Here is a 25,430-nt window from a genome sequence, read left to right on the forward strand (position 1 = left end):
TAGTAAAAGTTGCATTTTACAACATCTTTATATCGATCTTCAATTCACAATTCCCTGACTAATTGGTTTAAAAATTACAAGACTATGGGATAATGTCTTCGCAATGGCTTTCCCTCGCCACAAAAGCAGCCAGTACTCGCACACGTTCGAAAACATGCTCGCGATAACAGTACAAACTTCCGGACTCTTAATATATCCGTCTGCATCAGGATATTGATCGATAGTTTTACAACCGCTGACATCGATATGCCTTAACGTCGGTGTGTATTGCAATAATAAATTCAAAGATCGCGCTCCTATCTCTTTGTTTCCTCTGAGCACCAATTTAGAAAGGTTTGACGCTTGCGACAATATATTTTTGATATCCGTGTCCGATAAGTGGCAAGCGGCAAGTTCCAAACATTCCAGATTTGTAAACGAAAAGTCTGTTAGATTGAAAATGCTTTTAACTAAATTGTACTCGTTCGACGAAGCGGTATTTGATAAATTTAAATTAAGCAACTGTCTTCGCAAGAAAGTACAGGGTTCGTCCTTGGTGAAGTCATTCCAGGAAGTATCCAAATTCACGAGACCGCTGTTACTCGACAGAAAACGGAAGCTAGATAACTGGCAGTACCGCAAATGTAAAGTGCGAAGTTGCAACAAAGGAGTGAGAAGTTTACAAAGTATTTCGTGACTCCTCGGCCCGAGTGGATTGTAACTGAGATCTAATAATTTCAGTTGCGAAGGGAGCTTTTCTAATTTACTTAAACACGCCGAATCTATGTTGCACCCTTGCAAATGCAGCTCTTGCAAACCCGACAGTTTCAAAACGCAGCCGTTCAGGACTTCGGCTATATCCTGTAATTCGCCATTCGATAAATCGAGTATTTGAACATTCTTTTCGTACACCAACGTCTTCAACACAGACATAAGTTCCTGCTTGCTCATGTCCTCCTGCTTCAATCTCAATATAAACGTGTTCTCACACGACTTTAAACATTTCGTTACGACTTCGCGTATTTTTATACCGTAAGTGCTACAAATAGTTCCGTACCGCTCGACTATGGGCGGTGTTTCCAATTCGATTACTTCGCAATTGAAATTTTTCACGATATCCCCTTCGTTCAGAATTGTGAACACATTATTCGAGTTTATCGCGATACCGTTCATAGTTCTCAAATGAAATTTCGCTTTACAGCCGGTGTCGTTGTAAAACATCTTCTCGATATCAATTAATACATCATCCACTGATAGTTTCGACGCGTTCGACAGTTCCACTTGCGTTTGGAACGTTTTTCCATCTACCGAAACGTTTAAAATCACTGATTTGATTAAAATATTAGCTTCTTGGGAAACTAGTTCGTTGGAAGACGGATCTATAGGCGAAGGTGTTCGAGAAATATTCGCTTTCGTGAATCCGACCGACAACAAACACATTTGCTGCTTTTTCTTCTGAAGTCTAAATCGATTTAGAGACTGCGCTACTTCGGTATCACAATTATCTGTACTTCCCTCATCGGTCAATTCGAGTACTTGCTCTTCCGTAGAATCCTGATCCTGATCCGTTGCTGCTTTGTGCTTTTTTGGATTCTTCTCGTAATGAATATCACTATTGCTCGATTTCCTTTTCGCTGTACTGAAATTATTATCGGAGTACCTTCTCTCGCTAACGCTCTCGTTAATATCGTCTTCCAGCCAATCGTCTAAAAGTACTTCTTCGCTGTTTAAAAGCGGATTTACAACGCGTTTAGTAGAAGTTAAGGTAGATCCAATTGGATCGGTTCTGTGCTTCAAACTAGCTATGGTTCTTTTGTAGTCTTCCCCTGCCGAAATTTTGTCTGTACTGTCTCTTCTATCGTCACTAGGTTTTTGCGAATTACGTGGCGATTTGTTTGATCGTTTCGAGTCTTTTTTCGCATTTCTCGGGAGCACGGCAGATAAAATCTTGTGCATTTCGTCGTAGTCTGCTAGTTCTTCTTGCGATAAGTAATCGACGCGATCTCTCCAGTTCTCTAAGCAATCCAACACCGTCTCGTTCTCGTTCGTTCTTAGTTCCAAGTTTGCTCCGTGTTCTACCAAAAGTTTCATCATAGACGTATTGCCACAGGACGCTGCGTCGTGAAGAGGCGTAACCCCTTGGCACATAATACTTCCAGGATCATTCACGTCCGCACCGTGTTGTAATAATAATTTTGCAACTTCCACGTGGCCGTGATTAGCAGCCTCGTGAAGAGGAGTCCAACCGAAGTGATCTCGAACGTTTGTCGGGTGACCAGCTTCTAGTAATTTCTCCGCGCTTTCAATGTTCCCGTTGATACAAGCCACGTGAAGCTGCGTTTCACCCTTCTCGTTTCGCTTTACAACCGTCGACTTTTTTCTCGTCCGTTTTCTACTTATTCTGTTCTCTTCCTTGGCTGTCAATTCAGCTTCCACGTCCGACAAATCTTCTAAACAAATGTCTCCTCCGATATCATTCCCCTCCGATTCATTTTCACTGTCCACATCGGACGATCCTTTTAGCGTATCTATTTTCTCTTGGAGCGAGTCTATCTCTTCCGCGTTTCCGCAGTCTATTAAATAATTCAAGCGTTCTCTCAAAACGCACATCTCCAACGAGACATCGTTGCAATCTTTCGCATTCTTCAACGCTAAATTGTATGCACCTTGAATCGCTTCGTCCTTTGCTTTAGTCGTTGTTAATAAATCTGCTAGAAACAAGGCAGATCTACAAATTTCACGAGGATCTGTGCAGAACTGCAATTCCTTGTTAGCAAACTCTAACGCTTCGTTGTATTGTCCTACGTCCTTCAGAGTCTGGGCCAGACTCAACAAAGCTGCCCCCATACGATCGCTTTTCACGCTTTCCGCGCATTTCAGCATTTCTCTGTAATAATAGATCGCTTTCTCGAAACAATTTACCGCGACCGATGCATCCCCGAGTGTTTCGTAGAGCTTCAGCTTCTCGCTTGTACTTTCTTCCGTGCTCAAAGCTTGCTCCGTCGAATGCAAAGTTGCCACTGTAAAAGAGGGTATTGTTTTTAAAAAAATGCCATACAGGGTGAGTCTCGTAACGTGACGATCTCATTTGTTATACTATAAATAACTCTTTAAGTTATTTGCTGTACGAAAAAATGTTCTGGACAAAAGTTTGCTGGGTAATATAATTACCGAGATATTCAGAATTATTTATAGCACGTTCTGTTTTTATCAATATACCTATTCTAAGATTCTTCTCTACTTGCTGCTTAACGTTACTGGACAAACTTTCCATAACGTAAAGGGAAACCAGTATCTTGCGCGACTCGTGCCATCTTTCCACTTTCAATAGTAATTCCGCCTGAAAAAGTCGCGCCTCCGCTTTCAGAAGCACATTGTCGATTTCAGCGGCCGCTTCGAAGTGCCTCAACGCTGAATCGTAATCATGTTTACGTTCGTGAACTCCGCCCAAAGCGATTTGCGTTCTGTGAAAATCTTCTTGCAGATTGTGCGTTTCGCACAAGCCTGCAGCTTTCTCCATGAGATCGACAGCTTGAGAATGTTCCTTCTGAGCTTCCAGTACCAAGCCCAAGTTTAAAAGCAACCGTGCCCGCATAGTAATCAATTCCTTCAACTCTACATTTGTCTCTCCTAATCTAGACAATTAATCGATTAGTCAAACATCGCTCTCGTACACAAAGAATTAATATCGCTTGTTATGTACGCGTAAAACATACTCGTTGCACAGTCGTATACTCTTCATGTATGCTTTCCTCGCGTTAGATAGAATCTCTGGCCTGTTGTCAGAGTCTTCGACCAGGCTTTCGCCCCAGCAAAAATATGTTCTACCCAATGTGGCGTAAGCTCTTTGTTCCTCTAATAAACTGTTCGTTTCCTTGGCTCCTTCTACCTAAGACAAAAATCTTATTATACCCAATTGTTTGCATAATTTTACACACCGACAAACGTTAAAAAAACAAACCCAAGTAATGATTCTGATGCTTCAATGCTTCCTCGTAGGCTCCAAGGTTCGCTTGTGTTTCTCCGATCATTCTATGAGCTACGGCAACGTTCAACTTGTCATCCAACATGTTACAAACCTCCAACTGCTCCGTGTATTCTTGTAAAGCGTCTTCGTACTTTCCCGTCTCGAAATATATGTCTCCAAGCTCTTTAACGACTACGGCCAACTGCTGGAAATTGCCATCTCGCTTCGCCCGCTTCTTCTTTTTAATTAATCCTGTTGTATCGTGTTATACATTAATAATTATTGTCGACAATAAAGCAAGTAATATCATTAGAACGTATATATTAGGTTGCATATGAAATGTCAGATTTTACAATGCAAATGAAGAAGAAAGAAATACGATCCAAGCATCGATTGCAACACGTAGAAACTAAATTGAATTCTTCCCTTAATGATTTTAATAGAGGAAAAATCATATATTGACATCTTCAATTTTTACGATTTTCCAACGATTTTCAATTTCATCTACTCCATTTTGTTATAAATGCATAAAGATCCGCAGTCCAGAGATGACAATCTTGTAAATGAAACACGCGATACAACCATAATACAATGAAGAAACGTGTAATTCTTTGTGATCAATAAGAAATAGCTACGGTTGTTTAACGTTACTGTTAAAAATCGGACATTTCACATGCAACGACCTCATATATATATATATTCACAATGTTTACTGAATATTGCGAATAGAACAAATACGAACATAATGAAATAAACAACCAGCACTAAACATATACAGTACTATAAACTAATACTTACTTTCCAAATCCATTGTGCAGTTGTTTAAAAACAAACGAGTCTCGGTAGACGCACGATGTTCGATTCAAAGAAACTTTTCAGACACTATAGCATATTTATAACGGTAAAGAAGAAAGCACAAATTCCTATGGATGGAGAAACGAAGCGAGGTTGGTTTAAAATGGTTTAAAATCGCTATACATCTATATAAATACATATATATTTACATATGTAGATTAATGATTATCATCTGAAATAAAAGAATAAGGCACTTTTACCAGAGAGGAAATTTTCACTAAATACTAAACAATTAACATATATATATATATATAAATATTTACTACAGTATTTCGTAAAAGTTTAAATGGAAACGATTGGATCAATTGTATGCCTGAAATAACGCGAAACGGAACAGTGAGAAAATATTATAATTACACTAATGTGGCCAATCAGTGCTTCGATTGGGCCCAACTTTTCTCGCGCATGCGCGACACAGGGCGGGTCGCATCAATGTGGCAGTACTTTGCAAATGCGTAGCAGTCTCCCTTGTTACCGACAAAAGTATAATAAGTTAATAAATAAGACCTTTGAGGGCGATTGCTGCTTAGATTGACCTTTATCTGGCGTTTTTGACTACTGAAAAAACCCGTGTTTGTATTATCACGCAATGAGAACGCGAATCCCGCACCCTTGCAATCTTGCAAATCGGCTGAATCCTAGCCCGGCCGGCAGGCCCTGGGCTCGAGCCCTCGGCAGGCGAAAATCGCGCCATTTTGTGCACAGGTGCCAGTGGGTGCCAGGCTGAAACCGAGCCGGTGTGCCGTCGGGGTATATATAAATACAGACCAAGCTTTCGATGGAATTTTAAAAATGAAAATCGAACGCTCGAACATTTCGTACGTACGCATTTGAAACTTGATTCATCGAATTTTCTCGTCGTTCTCTTGCACGTGTTATATCAGCGTCCGTATAGCAAAGCAATAAAAATCATTTTATCGTTTATAAAGAACAATCGCGTGCGCAATACTTCGTGGAATTTTAGAACCAATTTCTCCTGAAGAGATCGTACAAACAAAAGAATACATCACCGCATATCTCGCATTCAATTCACTGATTCTAGCTGCAAGAATCGTCTACTAATACTTATAATGAGAATTTGTGCAGACCTGTGTTAAATACTAAATACAGAGAGGTTTTAAATAATCTATACATTTTGGTTGACTACATAAAATGGATTCGCGTGATTTGAGACGTAAATACGTAAACTTGACTCGCTTTATAATCTACGGAGCTGAAGCTGAAGTACGAGCAAGTACGAGCTGGTACGAGGTAGTACGAGCGTTGTACAGTAGGTAACAGTAGGTAACCTGTGGCGCTTGAAAGTTCATTCATTCCGTGGGACTGTGGGACTTCAGGACTTCAGTCGGACCGTGTCGGACCGACCGTGTTTGCGGCTCACTAAAAGGTGATGGCTGCAGCGTGCCGTGGAACAGTGACACGAAGTTGACATATTGCGCGAAAACGGTATCGGACGTCTCTTCACCTCTTTTTATGATCTTCGTCAAATCTACTAATGGCAGGAGAGTTGTGTAAAAAGAAATTTACGGGTAAGCTGCACGCTGATATTCTTCAGTTTCGAATCACACCGAGTTTGGATCGATACACGGATTCTCTTGATGCTGATAAATTCTTTCCCACGGCGTTTGGATGCTGTCTTGTTTTTCTCCATTCTAACGCGTGTAAAACATCGTTCTTCTTACTCCCGTCGTTTAACAAGTCTTCGCTCTCATGAATTTCAACAGTACTTCACGAGATTATCCCTTCCGCGCTTGTAATTACAGAGATAAATTGCTATTAATTAAGGCGCTCCGTTAGATCAGGCATTCCCTTTGTCGAGCATTCTGTGATTATTATAAATCGGATGCGCGTCGTTCTAACAATTGAAATAGAATTATCGTGGCACTGTTGCCATATATTTGTAATTAGCAGACTGCGGATCTTTATGCATTTATGAAGAAATTGGTTGGGTGAAATATAAAACGGTAAAGGATTCGAAAAATTTGTTTTTAATGTAACAAAGTTATCAAGGGAAGAAATGAATTTTTATTTTATCCCGCAATCGATGCAGAACATTTTCATTTTGCATAAAGATCCACAGTCTAACGATTAGATGTATTTTTCAATAAATTAAACAACGCACTTTCCTTATGAAAAACTGCATTTAGACTACGGCACAGATGAATGTAGTATTAATTTACTATTCTACGCAAAAGAAGCATCAGAATTGTGCATTTTGTAATCTCCGTTTTTAGATTCAGGGATCATGTGTGATATGTATATATATATATATATATATGTGCATATATATATACACATGTGATATTGTGTAATACGCCTTGCGTTCAATTTAAAATTAGGTTCCCCAATTATCGAATGATGTCAGAATGTTAAGTTTTGCCGTTCATTTTATTTTTTTTAACTTTTAATTACTCGCACACGATACCTACAGCCTCGAAACTTTAAATTCAGTGTTTCGAGCATAAACAAAGTGGAGTGCGAGCAACCGAAAGTTAAATAAAGAGTTACTCGTTTTTGTAATAATTGTTATATTTAATTCTAGTTCAACCAACGCTGCTCTATCAGTCAAGTACAAAGGAAAGCTCCACAATGTTCTATTGCGATATTAAAATTCATCAACGATGGAAGAAAGAAAACTCTCAAAATCCTGTGACATTCTGGCAAGATTGAACGAGAATGAACAGAAACTGTTCGAAAATCAAAATCATAACAAAAAACCGTCTCCTGTCGCATTCGACGAAGTGGACGCGGAGATTCTAGCGAATAACAAAGATCACATCAATGATTCGTCCAAAATCAATTGTTGCAATATCCCTTCGAAACTATCGTTACCTTCAAAAGATGTTCAGGTAATTTCTTATCTATATTTCAATCCTTATTCGAAATATCGTTTACGCTATTAAATATGTCGGTGTCTAATCGATTACTAAACATTTAGCTATTGTACGAGGTATTACATCAATTTCATATCCATAAAATTGAAAAAAATCATAATCCCTTGCAGAAACATTTTCCTTAAAAAATGTTGTAGAAGAGAAAAGAAAATTTATATTTTTCGTATGGCTACATTTATTTTAATGCTTAAATATTGATTAGAAATCACTCAAATTTCATTTCATTTGAAAAGAAAGGCGTGACATTCGTATTTGTTAGACCTCGCTTAAAATCTTTATTGTTACTAGTTAATAATTGTAGTATATATTAATATAATAATTGTTTTAGACTGCGGATGTTTATGCATTTTCCATTGAATCTTGGAAGAGTCGAAGCTTCGGAAAAGTAAAGATCCGCAGTCTAGTCATAATTGTCTCGATGTGTATATAAATACTTATGTTATTTTCTTCATTTAAGAAGTCGGAGAACGAAGAGAAATCATGTTCTATGAAACAGAATGATCAGCCACCATCTCCAACTACTTTACAATGGGGAAGGGCTATAGCCGAAGTAAAGGAGCACGCTGTAGCAAAATTACAAGGTGAACTTAAGAAGGCCCACGAGGAGTTGAAATTGAAAGATGAAGAAGTCACTCGACTCTCGAGAATCAAACAGGATGTCGAAGCTGAATTGGAAGAACTCACTGCCAGCCTTTTTCAAGTAAAACATCGATAGATTTAATAAACTAGCGTAGAAAATCGATCATCAGATGCAGCTCAATAGAATTATCATGTTTAATAGGAAGCGCACAACATGGTTCGAGAAGCAAACGTACGTCAAGCTACGGCTGAACGCCTATTGGAGGAAAGTCGTATGAAAGCAGAAGTTTTAGCTGCCGAGGTTGCAGCTTTGAAAACTTTAGTGCTGACTTCAACGCCAGCCAAACCGAACTTTCATTTACATCCTCAAATCGACACGAAAAGTCGTCTGAACATTGAAGACGGTCAACAAGGTCTTTTCGCAAGGAAACATCGAAGGTAAAGATACTTCGAAAACTATCTACAAAGTACATGCATTACCTACACTGAATGGTTGTCTTCTTAGATCACCGTCACATTTCAATTTAAAGTACGGACGAGAGAATTCTCCACCTGACTCGCCGCTGAGAGAACAAAGACCATCGTTACCATCTGATCGAGAATCTCTGGAAAGAGATTGGAAGAAAGATTCAGACAAGGAGAAAGAGAAAGAATGTAAAGATTTCGGTCTGGAAGTTGATCCCAGAGTTCACACGGAGTTTCTTAAATGGAAAGCTAATCCATGCGTAGACAAAGGTGACCCTTTCGTCGGTAGAATTTTCAAAGAAGACATCGATCTTTGTCTTGATTTTCCTAATAAAGAGTTGGGTACAAGAGTTAGACAAGCCGTTCTCGATGGTATCATATTTATCGAGGCCATCAGCGACAAAACTAAATTTACTTTTCGAAAGTGAGTCGTACATTCCGATAAAGGAACAGAATTCGAGCAGAATTCTATTTATGACATGTTTGACGAAATCTATTCCATTGCTTTCAGAAAATGTATATTACTAGAAGCGCCGCGACAATGTTATTATCGTATGAGACTTGGGGATCAAGAAAATCAGTGGTACAGCATATCACAAATTTGTCGCAACCGAGTGAGTTTGCTAATTTAAAAACCATTGTCCAACAGCCAAAAAACCTTTCGATTTTCACGATGCTTAACGTTTAAACATGTTCGAACAATCGTTACACGTAGACGACAAGATAAAAGTCTGCTCTATCGCGTGATATAGTTTGATTTTACGCTGGGCCCTTACTTTTGAAGATAAACTGAAAAATATCCTGAAAAATTGGTGCAAAAGTCTTTAATGATTGTTTAAACATTCATAATGTATTAATATTGGATGCCACTGTATTCGCGAAAGTCTACAGAATCTTTTACTGTAAAGAACAATTCAATATCTTCTATAATAACATCACAATATTTGTTCAAACTTGAAAAATATGCTTTCTTTTCCAAAATCAAATTTCTCGAAAACTGTGCGTCTAGGGAAAAAAGTTAAGGGCAGATTCGGAATCGGCGCAAAAAATCTCTAATCGCATAGTGAAAATCGGAACGTGAAAAAAAAGATGAAGTTTGTTGGACAGAAATAACGGAGTTATAATCATTTCTTATTATAATTCTGTCAAATTGACGAATTTTGAAAAATCAAATAATAGCAACCATAACATGGATCTTTAGTATTCATATATTTAAGAAGTTTCGAAATGTGGCCACCCTTAGCGCCGATACAGAGGTTCAAACGTGTCTTGAAATTTTCGGCGATGAGCCGCAGCTCTTCTGGCGCCATTCGGTCCCACTCCTGGTACAGAGATTTTTTCAATGACTCCAAATTTTTATGGGGCCGAGCACAAGCCCTGGCCTCCAAAATCGACCACACGCTGTAGTCCATCGGGTTGAGATTCGGTGAGTACGGCGGCCATTCCACAGATGTGATGAAACCTGGAAAATGGGCTTTGCACCACTCCTGAGTTGTTTTCGCCCTGTGGGCCGGCGCGGAATCCTGCTGTAACGTCTATACCGGATCGCCGAGGTGCTGTTGGGCCCACAGAAGTACGACGGCTTCGAGAATGTCCCGTCGATACACTTCTTGGTTGATTTTGACCCCTTGATCCACGAAAACCGTAGCAAATCCCATTTTCCAGGTTTCATCACATCTGCGGAATGGCCGCCGTACTCACCGGATCTCAACTCTATGAACTACAGCGTTTGGCCGATTTTCGAGGCCAGGGCCCGTGCTCAGCCCCATAAAAGTTTCGAGTCGCTGAAAAAATCTCTGCGCCGGGTGTGGGACCGAATGACGCCAGAAGAGCTGCGGCCCATAGCCGAAAATTTCAAAACACGTTTGAGCCTCCGAATCGGCTCAAAGGGTGGCCACTTCGAAACTTCTTAAATATATGAATACTAAAGGTCTATATGTTATGGTTGTTATCATTTGGTTTTTCAAAATTCGTCGATTTGACAGAATTATAATACGAAATGTTTAACTCCGTTATTTCTTGCCACCCTGTGTATAAATATTCAATCACATTTTCTTCCTTTCTTTTTATAGATTATAGCGGTCTGCGATTTCTTGAATTATTTACGATATGTTGAGCGTGGCCTTGTCAAAAGCTCAGGTAAATCATACATTTAAATTTCATTTACAGGAATAAAATAATAATGTGTGTGTTGCTCGGTTCTTGAATGTCTTGGCAACAGCCATAGATTAGAAATTATTACAAATCTTTGATAAAAATTAATTTGATTCCTTACGCGTTTCAATTGGCGATAAAAAATGTTAGTTTTGGTGTGTTTAGTATTTACTTACACTTTGCACCATAATAATATGCTCAATTTTTGAATAGATTAAATGAATCGATGACATAACGACAATGTAATAGATAGTTACAGAACGAAAACGAAAACTTCGTGCATGTAGAATCGAGAGGTTAGTTTTTAAAGAATTTTAATGTTACATATTTGTTTCAGTTCACGATGTTTATTGGGAAATTATACGATTGCGAAAGGAAATGGCGTTCGCACGTTTAGGTCTCGAATTATCGTCTTAACATTCTCCAAGGAGGACTTGTTCTAGTCTCAAGTGTAACAAATTGAGCCATGGATCTGTTATTATTCGTTTACATCTATCGACAGTGTAGATTGTTGAAAATTTTAATCGTTCCATCTAGCCTCGATCTTTTTTTAATCCATGATCGAGAATTTATAGAATAAGTGTTGAAGTTTTAATGTATAAAAAAGCTCTTTTGATTCTCCAATTGTAGCGTGAAACGCTGGCAACTTATTTAAAAGAAAAAAAGAAAAACAAGTTTATATCGATCGATTTAGAGAAACCTTTCTTTGAGATTATATTTTCGAAAATGTCGAGTACTATTTACATTCTCGAAGTAAAAGACTAATTTAACGATCTGATCTTATATATATAATTATATGATATATATATATATATTATTTATTAACAGACATAATTACGTTCTGATCTAATTTAAGGTGCAATGAGATATTTGTAGGATATTGGGGGAACACGGTGCCTTTTGACTTTTCACTTATCGATAAAACATGATTATTCCTTAATTTTAACTTGATAGTTAGAGCAACGCTTTGTTCGTATAATATAGAAGAATTCTATTTAATTTTTCATCTATTTATCGACTCTACTGTCTTTTTCTTTTTTGTTCTTCTTAAATCATACAGCAGTAAATCTTGTTGTCGTCACTCACGTGAGAAAGAAGAGATATAGTCTGAAAAGCTTTTTCCGAAACTCAAAGTAATTACGTTTTCTTACGTTCACAGTGGACATGAATATTTAAACATTCACCGAAGGTTAAATGTATTGTTACTATTATTCGCACGTTCGTTGATTATTTACATTTATGTTTTCATAGTACGAATCTCTTTTCGAGAGATCACAATAGAGACTGCGGATTTTATGCATTTATGACAAAAATGAATCATAGGTGTAATTCAAAACAGGAAAACGATTAAAGTTGTTTAACAATGCCCATATAAAAATCATGAATGAGGAAAATAAATTTTCAGTTAGCTCCTACAACTTGCAATCGATATACGAAAATTTTATTTTGCATAAAGATCCGCAGTCTTGTACGACTATCGTAATACTTTCATCAAATAATGAGCACCTCAGGTTTTGGCTAATCAAATGAAAAAATGCCATACCTCAATCACATTGATTAAAAATCAAAAAGAAAAAAAACAAACGAATGCCTACGACACGCGAAGGTGTTGTTCTTTATATACAGTAGCGGACAAAAGTTTAAGACCGCTCCAAAGAAGACGATAACTTTTTTAATATTGTACTATACGATTTGAACTTTTTTGGGAAGCTAGAGCAATTAGTTTACTAAAGGATGTGAAAAGAAATTTTTTCAAAAATTGCAATTGATCGAATTGTTGAAAAAATACTAAAAGTTGATTTTTTAACTTTTTTATGTGGGCCTATATTGAAAATTTTAAAAATACGGTTTGTAGATCTGTGTCGATTAAATATATTCTGAAAATTTCGTCGAAATAGGTCGACAATGAGCTACAAACGTTTAAAGATGGTAAAATTTGCAATTTACTGTCGAAAATCGTGAAAATTGGCAACGTCGACCTATTTCGACGAAATTTTCAGAATATTTTTAATCGACACAGATCTACAAAACGTATTTTTTAAATTTTCAATATAGACCCACATAAAAAAGTTTAAAAAATCAACTTTTAGTATTTTTTTCAACAATTCCGATCAATTGCAATTTTTGAAAAAATTTCTTTTCACATCCTTTAGTAAACTTATTGCTCTAGCTTCCCAAAAGAGTTCAAATCGTATAGTACAATATTAAAAAAGTTATCGTCTTCTTTAGAGCGGTCTTAAACTTTTGTCCGCTACTGTATATAATACATATATATATACATATGTACTAGTTGACATTGCATTAAATAATTTAAATATTATTTTCTAACCATAATTTAAGGACAAACGATATTACGTACATTCGTTATAGTAATTTGACATTATCTTTAGAATGTTTATGTAATGTAGCGCATAATTTCCGTGCAATGCAAATCTGAGAACCATGAGTACTGTCCGAAGGTACATATATAGTCCTCCACTCGAAAAGTGTTCTTTTTTTATGAAGCAAACATTAACTAGTACCTGGTAACTAGCACACATATAAATGTATACTGTTGACAATTTCATAAAACATTAGATACGTCATATAATTAATATATGGCCAAAGGTGATATAAAATGTTTCCAAATATTAACATTTAATGTGTGGTAACGCTAGAAACGTCTTTCCGATAGATCCGATTAGAGCAGTCTCAGCCGAAAATAATGACAATTTTGTCGTGTATCGTTCTTTGTTTCTAATCCTTTTTTTTTTTGTCCGATACATTTTTTTTTTCATTGAGAACTCATGACAAAAACTACATATTTATTATGTTACGCGTAATGAAATATCGTTGAACGTGAAACTGTTTCGATTTTCTAAAATAATGAAGCTGCTTATATACGCGACACAGTGCTTCCAATTAATTTTTCTTGAAAATATACAATTGTTTTTCTATATGTATACGTGTAAGAATATTTTCTTGCTTAAATGTTAATGGTGCTTTATTAATAATTGTTAAGAAAGTATAACTGTAAAGATATATTTACAAATATAAAAGTTTTCGTATAATTTTATATGTAATATTCAGTTTTTTTTCTTTTTTCGTAAATTTTTGTCTCCGGCACGGCTGAAATGCATTTCGACTTTGAATGATAATTTTGTGGAGAGATATGTAAATTATTAATAAAAGAAATTGTACACTTTCCCATACAAGAAATGATCGCAATACATGCAGACGATATACGGGTTATATTTGGCGAGGGTGAAAATTTTCGAGAAATTGCATTTTACATAACATTATTAAAGAAGATCGAAAAATATATATTATATAATATGTACTATATAATTGTGTCAAGTGCATTCGATGCGTAACTAATCAATTACACCATAGAAAACAAAAGTGTACGACGTTAAACAGTCAATTAGAAATATTTCAATAGTAATTCAAACTGTTCAAAGTTGCCAAAGATATTGCTTCCGAATAGTTATTATACAGGAAAACTGATTTGTTAGATGTAGTTTAATGCAATAGCGTAAGAGGTTAATTTTACCGCTGAACGATAACAAAAAATAAATCGTGTGTTCGTATAAATTCATAGTACATAATTCCCAACGAATATGTATAATGTATACTGTCGTCCTCATGTAGAAAACTTTTCGTGCATTCTGTACGGTGGTACTTGAACGAAACAAATATATATGTATAACTTTTTCGTTCGTTACTAGTAAAGCTATAAGCACTGTAACCATAAATATTTTTTGATTTTTATTTATCAAATAAATTTGAATACAGCCAAAATACTGTTTGTTAATTCTTAAGCCTATTTGTTAATTTTTAATCATTACACTGTGGATCTTTATGGAAAAATAAAAGTTTTGTCGATTGCAAGATAACAGAGGTTTCTTCTAATAATTGTATTAGTTATAAACAATAATACAATTCTCTTAAACTCGTCCGATGTTTTCACTGTTTCGTGTTTCACTCATTTTTGTCATAATTGCATAAAATTCGTAGTAGTAATGTTTACTGCGGCAATTTTTGAATGTGCTCCCTTTAAAATTTCGATTTCGCGGTTTATGATCTTTTATCCATGTTAATCGTTACAATATGATAATTTTATAGTATTCAATGCGAAACATATTGGCATAATAAAAAATGGCATTTGCATGCAGGCCGAAAATCACGAAAAGTTGCAATTTTTACCAATATATATTATTGATCGTTTATAATCCGTAAACCAATTAACCTAAAATTAATTTCGATGAAATTTTCAGAACATATATATATATAATTTATACGAGTTTATGAAACACATCTTCGAAATTTTAGTTATTGGCCCGCAGCTAAAAAAGTTGTAAAAATCAATTTTTACCATTGTTTTTCACAATTCCGATCAAATGCTATTCAGACGTCATTTACTAAACTAATTCTAAAAATGAAATCGTTTGGTCCATTCATAAAAAAGTTATTCTGATTAAAACACAATGCTAAAACACAATGTTTTACAAAATATGTTACATATACCATAGTGTTGCATCTTTCGTGATATTAGACACACGTGCATGTGAATTGAAAAGAATCAGATTTTGTGAACCACTGACATTGATATCAGATAGGAAATGCTGATACGCATATGTTATATACATATATATGTATACAGGGTGAACCACGAATCGTGACCAGTAGAGCACTGTTATCAGCAGTCCGATCGAAAACGTTTTTATCAGGTTTCAAGAGAGCTTTCACGTGATTATAGCAAATTTTTTGTCAACTCATTTTTTTCATGATTTTCCTAAGGTCAGCTTCAATTTTTCGCTGGTGCCCCTATAATGTTTTTACGCCTATGTGTTAGAAGATTTCAAGACTAACTCGGTAAGTATCATAACATGAAAAAAATTGCACAAGATTGCTTTTTTTATATTTTTTTACAAAAAATTTGCTATAATCACGTGAAAATTCTCTTGAAACTTGAAACTATACCTGATAAGAATATTTTCGAACGGACTGCTGATAACTATACTGCGTATATTTACGCATTCATAGGAAAATTGAAAATTGTTGGAAAATTTTTCGAATTGAAGATGTCAATACATGATTTCTCCTCTATTAAAATCATTAAGGGAAGAAACAACATTCAATTTAGTGTCTATTCGTTGCAATCGATGCAGACAATTTTTATTTTGCATAAAGATCCGCATAGTCTACTAAATAACGGAGTAAATAAATCTCCACTGGTGACGATTCGTGGTTCACCGGTTCACCCTGTAAGCCCTGTATACATATATGCACAGTGATGCACACAGATGCACAGTAGTGGCGCTTTCGGAATGCGACCACTAGGTGGTGCTGAGTAGCAAATTCTCTCACTTTTTGCTTGACAAGACTGGATACTACAGTACCTGTGTGGACTTTATTTTTCTTATTAACTGTACTACGAAATTCCGATAAGAGGAATACTTATTTCAGTGTTACCGGTGGCACGGTTCACTCAGTGTTCCGCATCCGACCCGAAGCAACATGAAGAAAGCGATAGCACTACTCGCTCCCGTCGCTCTTGGGATCTTCTTTTACTGGAGCAGGTAGATTCTTTGAACTTCTATTTAGCACTCTGTTCGAACAAAATTCTCACGATTGTATTTGAAATTTATATTAAATCATACAAACAATGATTCATTTCTCGTTTGATCGCGTGTAAACAGCGATTCGCACTGTTTACATTCTAATAAACACGGTATAGTTCGAACAAATATTTATTTCATCACCAATGAGTCTCTCGAAACATTGTCGATATATTCAAACTGTTATAATTCCGAAGAAAAGAATTGTACATCGATAAACCTGGACCCGTTGGAAAGCTTGAAATCTCAACTTTCACAATTTCATTAGTCATTTTAACGTACGATCTTCCTGCGTGGCATATACATGTATGTATAGCGGTCTGAGGAAACGGAAGACACGGGTTTCTCTGGATAAACTTACAAGTTGAAATAATATATCTCGAGAAATATATCGAAAACTTCTTTCTTAAGATTGAAGCTTTACAAAGATTTTATGTATGGATCTTTTACTGTTCGAATACATTTCGGACCTATTATATGTGTTTAAAAATTATTATAATCTTCCGATATTTCTGAATGCCGGTAGCTAAACACCGTATAATATAGTTCGGTATATTTCGGTATATTTTAGTATATTGTAGTATATTCCAGTATATTGTAGTAAATTTTAGTATATTGTAGTATATTCCAGTATATTGTAGTAAATTTTAGTATATTGTAGTTCATTTTAGTATATTTTAGTCAATTTTAGTATATAATATACATTTAGTGGCTCACGATCGTGTTAGAATTTCGAATGCCCTTTGAAACAGTAGAACTTTGTCAAAATCGAACTAAACTGAAAGTTATGTGCACAAAAGATTTTGAAAAAAATCACAACTGGTAGTAATTACACGAGAAAACACAAAAAGCACTTTTCAAAACTCTTTTTACTCGAGCCCCTGTAAAGAAAATTAAAAATATGTATGTCACAGTTATGCACATGCTGAAAATTTGATCGAAATCAAATTAAACATGTCGATTAACATAATGAAAATCGTAGTTTTGGTACAACTAACATAGATACAAACAAAATGCATATTTCAAATTTTCATTGCGGGCTCAAATCAATGTTTTAAGAAGTGTCTTTTTATTCACGTGATTCCTACCAATTGCAATTGTTTGATTTATTCCAAATCCTTAAAAAAAGGTCAGGTAAACACTTTCTTGAGTAACTGCAAGTTTCTCAGTACATACACGACTCATCTACTTGTATCGGTCGATTTCGTTCGACGGAACAAGGAGTGTTGCGGTTGCTATGCGCGCAAATTTACATTGCTAGGAAAATTCCTGATTCGATGTACCCATATGTGCATATATGTGTACGTACATATCGTAATCGTAACAGACGCTATTGCAACTTTGTACATATTGTGATAACGAAATAATAATATAATAATGCAACCTCACCGCGAGACGTTAATGTTGCAGATGGAATTAGTATCCCACCATGCTAATCACAGTTTCGAATATCATTTTCGAAAGATTAAGTATGTATGTATCTCGGTAATAAACGCACGAAGGCCGGTTATATAACGAAGGATATACAAAAATCATCTCGCGTATGACAGAAACATTGTCGTCTTAAAAACATTGTTCTCTCTCAGTTGTTTCTCTTTTGTTTTAGAGAAATGTATTAGGTTAATTGTTGTATATCAAATGTCCAATTTTGTGTACCCAATGTATTCTATCTTGAAATTTCAAGTTTCTCGATTGTATTACGGTAAAAATTATGGTCATTCACGTTTTTCATTTACAAGATTGTCATCTTGGTTTTGCAGTTCTCACATAGGTCGAAAATAATATAACAGTGGTTTAAAATTATTCTAATGCCTTTACCGTGTCGAATTACACCTACTCGTTTTTGTTGTGAACGCATAAAATCCGCTGTCATCATCTTTAAAATTTCAAAAAATCCAGAACCGGTTGTGATACGTTTAGCGTTAAGAATTTGTACCTCGAAGTTTTGTATTTGAACTGGAAAAAATTAAACATCTCTTCCTCTTCCGATCTAGAATATTTCCAATACCTATGATTTTTGAAATTTTATGGATATGAAATTGTTATAATATCTCGGACAGTACCTAAATGTTTAGTAATTGATTAGATACCGATATACTTAATAATGTAAACAATATTTCGAATAATAGCATTTCATGATCGAAACGTTTTACATGTAAGAGTTGCGTTCTCAAATCGGACATTTCATATGCACCTAACCTAACATACATGTACAGGTTATGTACCTTTATGTACTTGCAGCTCATTTTGATTTGACATGTTTTATTATTTTTATTTTCTTCTCTTTTTCGTTCTTGACTTTTTCACGTACCTGGTGTTCATTTTCTACTTTTTCGAAGTTCGTTATGGGGTATAATTTTGCTTTGCGCGGAACCACATAGAATTCCAGGATAACAGCTTCAGCTGTTATTGACGTTAATTGCCGGTACCGGTTTAGGTTCCTCGTAAAAAGTACAACAGTCTTCTTTGTTCGTTTACTTTGTTCTCTGGACATGGGGTATTATCCATTTATGTTAGGATGTTGTACTTCGTACCGGTAAAATCTGCACGCGAAGTATGCCAACGTAATACATATACATATTTATGTATATGAAGTGCAGAGACTACGATGAAGACGTTGGAATGACCGATAAAAAACGCAAATCAATTCAGGAAAAGATAGTTTTCGAACTCGATGTACAGGATCTTAGCTCTAAGCAAATCAGAATAACTTTTTATGAATGGACCAAACGTCTTCAATTTTTCTGTAAGGCTAGAAGAATTAGTTTAGCAAATAAGGTCTAATAAATTCATTGAAAAAATGCATTTGGTCGGAATCGTGAAAAACAATAGTAAAATCAATTTTTACAACTTTTTTTAGCTGGGCCAATAACGAGAATTTCAAAGATGCGTTTTGTAAACTCGTATAAATTATATACGTTCTGAAAATTTCATTGAAATCGGTTAATTGGTTTACGAGTTATAAACGATCGAAAGTGGTAAAAATGGCAGTTGTATGAAAAATTGCCATTTTTACCACTTTCGATCGTGTATAACTCGTAAACCAATTAACCAATTTCAATGAAATTTTCGGGGCGTATATGTATAATTTATAGGAGTTGATCGAACACACCTTTTAAATTTTCGTTATTGGTCCAGCTAAAAAAGTCGTAAAAATCAATTTTTATATAGAACTATTTTCTTGAGAAATTGTTTAGTATACTTTTCTTTTAGTATATAGTATATAGTTTAGCACTTTTAGTTTAGTATATAGTATATATGTAGTCGGTTTACGAATCAATTACATAATTATCCGCGGTATAGTTATCGCGCATGTACACATTAATAAATCTTACGTAGATTCGACGTTCTTAATTAGTTGCAAGTGTGCCGATCGTCACGTGGTACATACATACTTGCCTAGAGAGAATAAGTTGACATAATGTTTCAATCATTTTCATATCACAGACACTTAATTAAGTACTATGACGTTATCACAGACGCGCGATCTCAAAGACCGGTAATATTAATTTTACAATTCACACATTACGAAAATATTTCTTCAGTTCGATTTTCGTTTATTTTATGTATGTCAATCTTATTATGTAATGTAACATTAAAATGTTACTACGATAACACGAATTTGCATCGTATACTTCCCCAAGTTCATGATCGAGCAGTAGAAAAATAAACGTTACAAAACTTTTGCATAGTAATTTCATGACCGAGCAATTGAAAAAATTTCCTAAAAAAAAAGTTAAACCGGTTTCGAAAAAACGCACTAAACAAATGCACTGAAAAGTATGAAATAATCTCGATTAAATTTATGTGAACACACACGAACTTAAATACAATACAATCTTTTCGGAGGCGGCGCAAAAGTTTCGTCCTGATTGGTCCATCCATCTCGGCGTAATCGGTGAACATACGTAGAAAAAAAATTGAGTAACCTCCTCCTTTTTCGAAGTCGGTTAAAAAAAATAAGTTGAACGTACCGATTAACAATCGCGTTTAAACGTGTTGATTGTTAACGATATGTACGACGATGAGTATGACCTCTAACTGTCGCTACGTACTAACCATATGGGTCGTCTCCATCAAAGTCTACAATGTCGATTTATGTATCTGCTAAGTGCTAATAGAAAGCGCCGAACCTACTTCGTCTCTTTGACAGATCCGTCACGAGTAGAATACGTATCTTTTTACAATCGAAATAGAGATTTAAGCCCTTTCGAGTGGTGGTATTATTCAAAATATTTGTTGCATTATTAAATTTGTATTTAATACGTTACAAAACGTATTTCATATTTCAATGAACTGCTGAAAACATTGTATGTACCAGGTATATTCGTATCTGGTCAATTTATATTGTACATATATTATATGGTATACTATACTATACTTTATACTACTACTTTGTATGTATTTACTTTATACTACTACTTTATACTTGTACATACACTTTATACATACTACTTTATACTATACTCTGTACTCTAATGTGGTATACATACCTATACCACATTCGATAAAACTAAGAAAATCATATAAAACGGAAATATTTCAGACCGAAAGAAAAATTCGTTTTTCGAGTTAGAATAGCTCCGACTGCAAAGGTTTAATATTCTTTACCAATACAGCAATTTTCGACACGATTGCTGCTTTAGTCCGTTACTGATTACAGATTCGTTTTTAGTAACGAAGTAGAATCATCTTGTTTAATAAAGAAGTAGAATCATCTTGTTTAATAAAGAAGTAGAATCATCTTGTTTAATAATGAAGTAGAATCATCTTGTATGCATGTATGTATAATGTATACAGTATTTATTTGGTTCGTCTGCCATTAAATGATCGTGACACAGCAACTACATACATTGTATATGTATAAAACGATTATCGTACACGTCACTTCGTTAACACTTACACGTAGAACAAAGTCCCGATTACAATGTTACAGCGACAGATAACATTATCGACATCGTTACACTTTGTATGTACAGCTCTGCAGCACCAATAAGCCGTTGTTGTTTGAAAACCGTAAAAGTATGTCGCGATAAACCTGAACAAGCAAAGTCCAATGTATATTCTTATGTGTACCTATTGACACTTTAGTTATTGTAGTATCATTTATCCGATTCAGTTGATGTACAAATGACTTGTGCTTTTTTCCAGCACCGAAAGCGATCTGAAGGTACCTGTTTTACCCGAGACGAATTGGGGATCGAAAAAGGATGGGGAAGTATCCACCGAAATACGGCCTTTTACCATCGATGTGCCGAGCAAGGTGAGTTAAAGCAAAATGAATGGTGCTGATTATTTAGTATTCTTTTGCGTCATACTTGAAAATTTGTTTAATTGTACACGCGAAGGTTATAGAGGACTTGAAACACCGGCTCGCGACCAGAAGACCGTACACTAAACCGCTCGAAGACGCGGCATGGACTTATGGTATGTCGACCACGCACCTCAACACAATCTTGGACTATTGGAAGGACAAGTATAACTGGACAGAAAGACAAGCACTGCTGAACAAGTATCCGCAATTCAAAACTAATATTCAAGGTAAGCTAATCGCTAGACAGCGGATCTTTATGCAAAATTAATGTGCCAAATATGCACAAACACGATATGCATAACACGTCTTACGATATTATTGTAATTATTTCAGAATAAAATACTTTCTCTCTCAGAACAGCACATATACATAGCTGCTATAATTTTCAATCTTTCAATTCGTGTGTTGTTGAAACTACAGTTTTATACTAATATCAACATTCTGAACTTCAGGTTTGGATATCCACTTTTACCATGTCCGGCCTACGAATCTACCAAAGAATAAGAACATAAAGGTGCTGCCTTTATTGATGATGCACGGGTGGCCCGGATCAATCGTCGAGTTCCAAAAGATAATACCCATGCTAACAACTCCCTCGGCCGATCGTGACTTTGTGTTTGAGCTGATTATGCCATCTCTTCCTGGATATGGATTCTCTGAGGGAGCAGTTCGCCCAGGACTGTCTAGTGCACATGTAATTTTTCGACCTACGCGTAAACTCGAATGCAAGTTTCATCATTTTTCTAATACAAAATCGTCTTTTTATATCAGGTTGCAGTTATATTTAAGAATCTAATGCAGAGGCTCAAGTTTGACAAGTTTTACGTACAAGGAGGAGATTGGGGCGCTCACATTGCCGCTAACATGGCTACTCTTTTCCCCGAAAAGTTAGTGAACTTTCACGCGATTCGCAAGGAAAACGATTGACAGAGATGTTTATTCAATTCTTTTTACAGGATCATCGCTCTGCACAGCAACATGTGTTCTTTGTCGACTGGAAGCTCTTTGTTTTGGTCGATTGTGGGTACCTATTTCCCGTTTTTGGTGAACGTAGATAGCGAACATTACAATAAATATTACCCTCTAAGCACCGCCCTGTCGACACTTATTGAAGAGACCGGATATTTCCACTTACAAGCTACGAAACCGGACACGATCGGTACATTTTTCTCTTTTGTGTAATGTTACGCAGTACAGTGTTTTCTCGATAATTCTTCTATAATATATTTGTAATTGTCTATATCAGGAGCGGCTCTGTCGAGTTCTCCGGATGGTCTAGCAGTATATATTTTGGAAAAATTCAGCACGTGGACAAACAAAGGCTACAGACGACGAAACGACGGTGGCTTATTAGAGAAGCACTCGCTCGACGAACTTTTAGACAACATAATGGTATACTGGGTGACGAATAGCATTACTACCAGCATGCGTCTTTACGCGGAGACTTTAAGTTCAGCAAACAGAGCCACAAAAATTGAACAGTAAGTTTATAATTTAGGTGTTACAAATATATAATATTACGTCACCGATTAATGTTTCGAATATTCTTTTCAGTCATCCAATAAAGGTACCTACAGCTTGCGCTGCTTTCCCTAACGAAATTCTCTTGGTGCCTGAGAGCATACTTAAAGAAAGATACGCCAATATAATTCAATATCACCACATGGCGCGTGGAGGACACTTCGCAGCTTTCGAGGAGCCGGAACTTTTAGCCAACGACATTTTCACTTTTATAAAGAAACTCAGAAGCATTAAGAGTAGTACATAAAAACAAATCACTGTGATCGTTATTGATACAAAATATAAGGAAAGCATCATTTACATTTTAATACGTGTACATTTCCTATACAGTTTTTCACATATGTATCTCTTACATTTATTTCATACGACGAAGTATATAAAAGCACAAAGGAGCTTCGTCGTTCTTTATCCCCATTTATATACAGTCTTTTCGCCAGCGATAAACTTGATCCACTATGCAATAATACGTTTAACGTTAAGCACTGCTAGCACCAGATTTTTCCACACTCTCTAACAACGTCTGCAAATTCGTCTCGAACAATTCACACCTGATCGGCATCTCCAACGAATAGAATGGATTCTTCAGAGCGTAGTCTGCGTACAATTCGAATACTCTTTTCAATAGAATTTCTATTCCGCTTTGCGTGGACTCTGCCACAACGATGAACTTAATACCGGTTAACGTCTGGTAACAATGAAGCCTAAACGTGTCTCCTTCTAAAATTTCGATCCCGGAACAACGTGGTTCGGGGCTGAGTTGACTAGCGATTGCAAATAGAGGATAAAACATTGACGCTAAGAAAATCTTCTCGTTCGTGGTCATCCTAGCACGACTGAACCTAAGCGATAACGGATAACACTCTGGATGCTCCAACAAATCAAACACGTCTTTCCCATTCTCTAGTTCTCTTCCTATTACCGGGCTGCCGTTCACTGCAGTCAGAACGTGACCCACTGCAATAAGTCGATCGTTATTTATGTATTACATCAGGCCTGGGTAATGCTGGCTCGAGGAACAGACGCTGGCTCGAGTCACAGATGCTGGCTCGCGAGGAACAGACGCGGCTGCTTCTCCTCTTCGCCTGCTTAGGGAGTCAGCTACGAGCCCCACGATGCTGCGCCAGCAGGTTACTCGCTTTCAATTCATTCTTCAGGCTCTGAGAATTCTTTACCAGTACCCGAATCATCGCTATCGTAAAAATTAAAGGAATTGGTAAACGTCATCGATGTCGGTTCGAACAAGAGCCTTATGTACATGTACACGCGTACGTAGTAGCAGTGAGTAACTTGCCAGTGCAACATTGTGGGCAGAAATGTGATCAAGTTCCTCGTAAACAGGTTCGAACTTTGATCGATTGAAATCAGCCAGCATTGCCCAGGCCTGTATTACATTATAACTTGGCAGTGGATCTTTATGCAAAATAATAATTTTCTAGAGCCGAATTTCAACAATCTAAAGGGTAATAGACATTTATTTTCTTTCTTAAAATGTTTAATAAGTTGAAAATAATATAACAGTATTTTAAAATTCTTCTAATGTATTTGCCGTTTTAAATTACACCCACTCGTTTTTATCATACAGATGCATAAAATCCGCTATCTAATTATAACGATATCTCGTGTAAAATAACTAAATAAAATATTTCTGTATTTTGCTTACCATTAATTCCGTCCCTCTGACCGAACGATACCACAATCTTTTTGTTTTCGTAATTCAGTTTTAGATCCAGCGGGTAATTGAAGACCTTCTCATTTTCAATTCGTGGAACGTTGTGGTCATGATTAAAAATCAATCCGCCCGATTTTGACACGATATAGACACCGTATATGACCATACTTGAACGATTTTTGATTAGACTTCAGTATTTTATTTGATTACGAACTTAGTTGAGTGTTGAGAATTAGTTGAGTGACAATGCTTTCATTTGCACGAACACCATTTTCTTGAAGGTTATGTTGCGATCACAGTTCAAAGTATTCTCTCTGGTTCAAGCAGCGAAACTGTACTTACTAAGTACATACTGTAGTAGCATTCTAGTATCAACCAAACGAACTTGGTATTTAATACTTTTAGTTCATCATTGTAAATTTAAATTAAGCTG

General features: G+C 36.0%; 4 protein-coding genes across 8 annotated transcripts; 1 reads left to right on the top strand and 3 right to left on the bottom strand.

Annotated features, from left to right (window-relative positions):
* Positions 1-39: 39 nt before the first annotated feature.
* Positions 40-3,253, bottom strand: LOC143218361 (tonsoku-like protein). Its single transcript, XM_076443495.1, has 2 exons — positions 3,199-3,253; positions 40-2,999 (listed from the first exon to the last, which is right to left on the bottom strand). Exons 1-2 carry the CDS (start codon positions 3,251-3,253, stop codon positions 40-42), a joined length of 3,015 nt encoding a protein of 1,004 aa, XP_076299610.1.
* Positions 3,254-3,268: 15 nt separating this feature from the next.
* Positions 3,269-5,394, bottom strand: LOC143218413 (tonsoku-like protein). 3 transcript variants are annotated; one of them, XM_076443568.1, is made up of 4 exons: positions 4,745-5,394; positions 3,941-4,198; positions 3,696-3,864; positions 3,269-3,609 (listed from the first exon to the last, which is right to left on the bottom strand). In XM_076443568.1, the coding sequence occupies exons 1-4, from the start codon at positions 4,755-4,757 to the stop codon at positions 3,408-3,410; spliced, it is 642 nt and encodes a 213-aa protein (XP_076299683.1). In that variant the 5' UTR covers positions 4,758-5,394; the 3' UTR covers positions 3,269-3,407. The 3 variants fall into 3 exon arrangements, 1 of the variants encoding a protein (XP_076299683.1); XR_013011051.1 differs by having other exon boundaries at positions 3,468-3,609; positions 3,696-3,868; XR_013011050.1 differs by having other exon boundaries at positions 3,473-3,614; positions 3,696-3,868.
* A 712-nt stretch (positions 5,395-6,106) lies between these two features.
* LOC143218407 (juvenile hormone epoxide hydrolase 1) lies at positions 6,107-23,636 on the top strand. 3 transcript variants are annotated; one of them, XR_013011049.1, is made up of 10 exons: positions 6,107-6,330; positions 7,344-7,650; positions 8,156-8,395; positions 8,477-8,712; positions 8,780-9,163; positions 9,251-9,353; positions 10,812-10,878; positions 11,231-16,454; positions 21,645-21,756; positions 21,842-21,901. XR_013011049.1 is itself a non-coding variant. In XM_076443559.1 (8 exons), the coding sequence occupies exons 1-8, from the start codon at positions 21,465-21,467 to the stop codon at positions 23,573-23,575; spliced, it is 1,416 nt and encodes a 471-aa protein (XP_076299674.1). In that variant the 5' UTR covers positions 21,450-21,464; the 3' UTR covers positions 23,576-23,636. The 3 variants fall into 3 exon arrangements, 1 of the variants encoding a protein (XP_076299674.1); XR_013011048.1 differs by having other exon boundaries at positions 6,111-6,330; positions 8,153-8,395; XM_076443559.1 differs by lacking the exons at positions 6,107-6,330; positions 7,344-7,650; positions 8,156-8,395; ... (3 more) ...; positions 10,812-10,878; positions 11,231-16,454 and adding exons at positions 21,450-21,565; positions 22,260-22,501; positions 22,579-22,694; ... (1 more) ...; positions 23,054-23,288; positions 23,362-23,636 and having other exon boundaries at positions 21,842-22,034.
* On the bottom strand, positions 22,726-25,163 carry Trs23 (trafficking protein particle complex subunit 4-like protein Trs23). The gene is made up of 2 exons (XM_076443567.1): positions 24,989-25,163; positions 22,726-24,282 (listed from the first exon to the last, which is right to left on the bottom strand). The coding sequence occupies exons 1-2, from the start codon at positions 25,161-25,163 to the stop codon at positions 23,804-23,806; spliced, it is 654 nt and encodes a 217-aa protein (XP_076299682.1). The 3' UTR covers positions 22,726-23,803.
* Between the last annotated feature and the right edge of the window lie 267 nt (positions 25,164-25,430).

This window comes from Lasioglossum baleicum, chromosome 19, assembly GCF_051020765.1.
Source record: "Lasioglossum baleicum chromosome 19, iyLasBale1, whole genome shotgun sequence".
Classification (NCBI taxonomy): Eukaryota; Metazoa; Arthropoda; class Insecta; order Hymenoptera; family Halictidae; genus Lasioglossum; species Lasioglossum baleicum.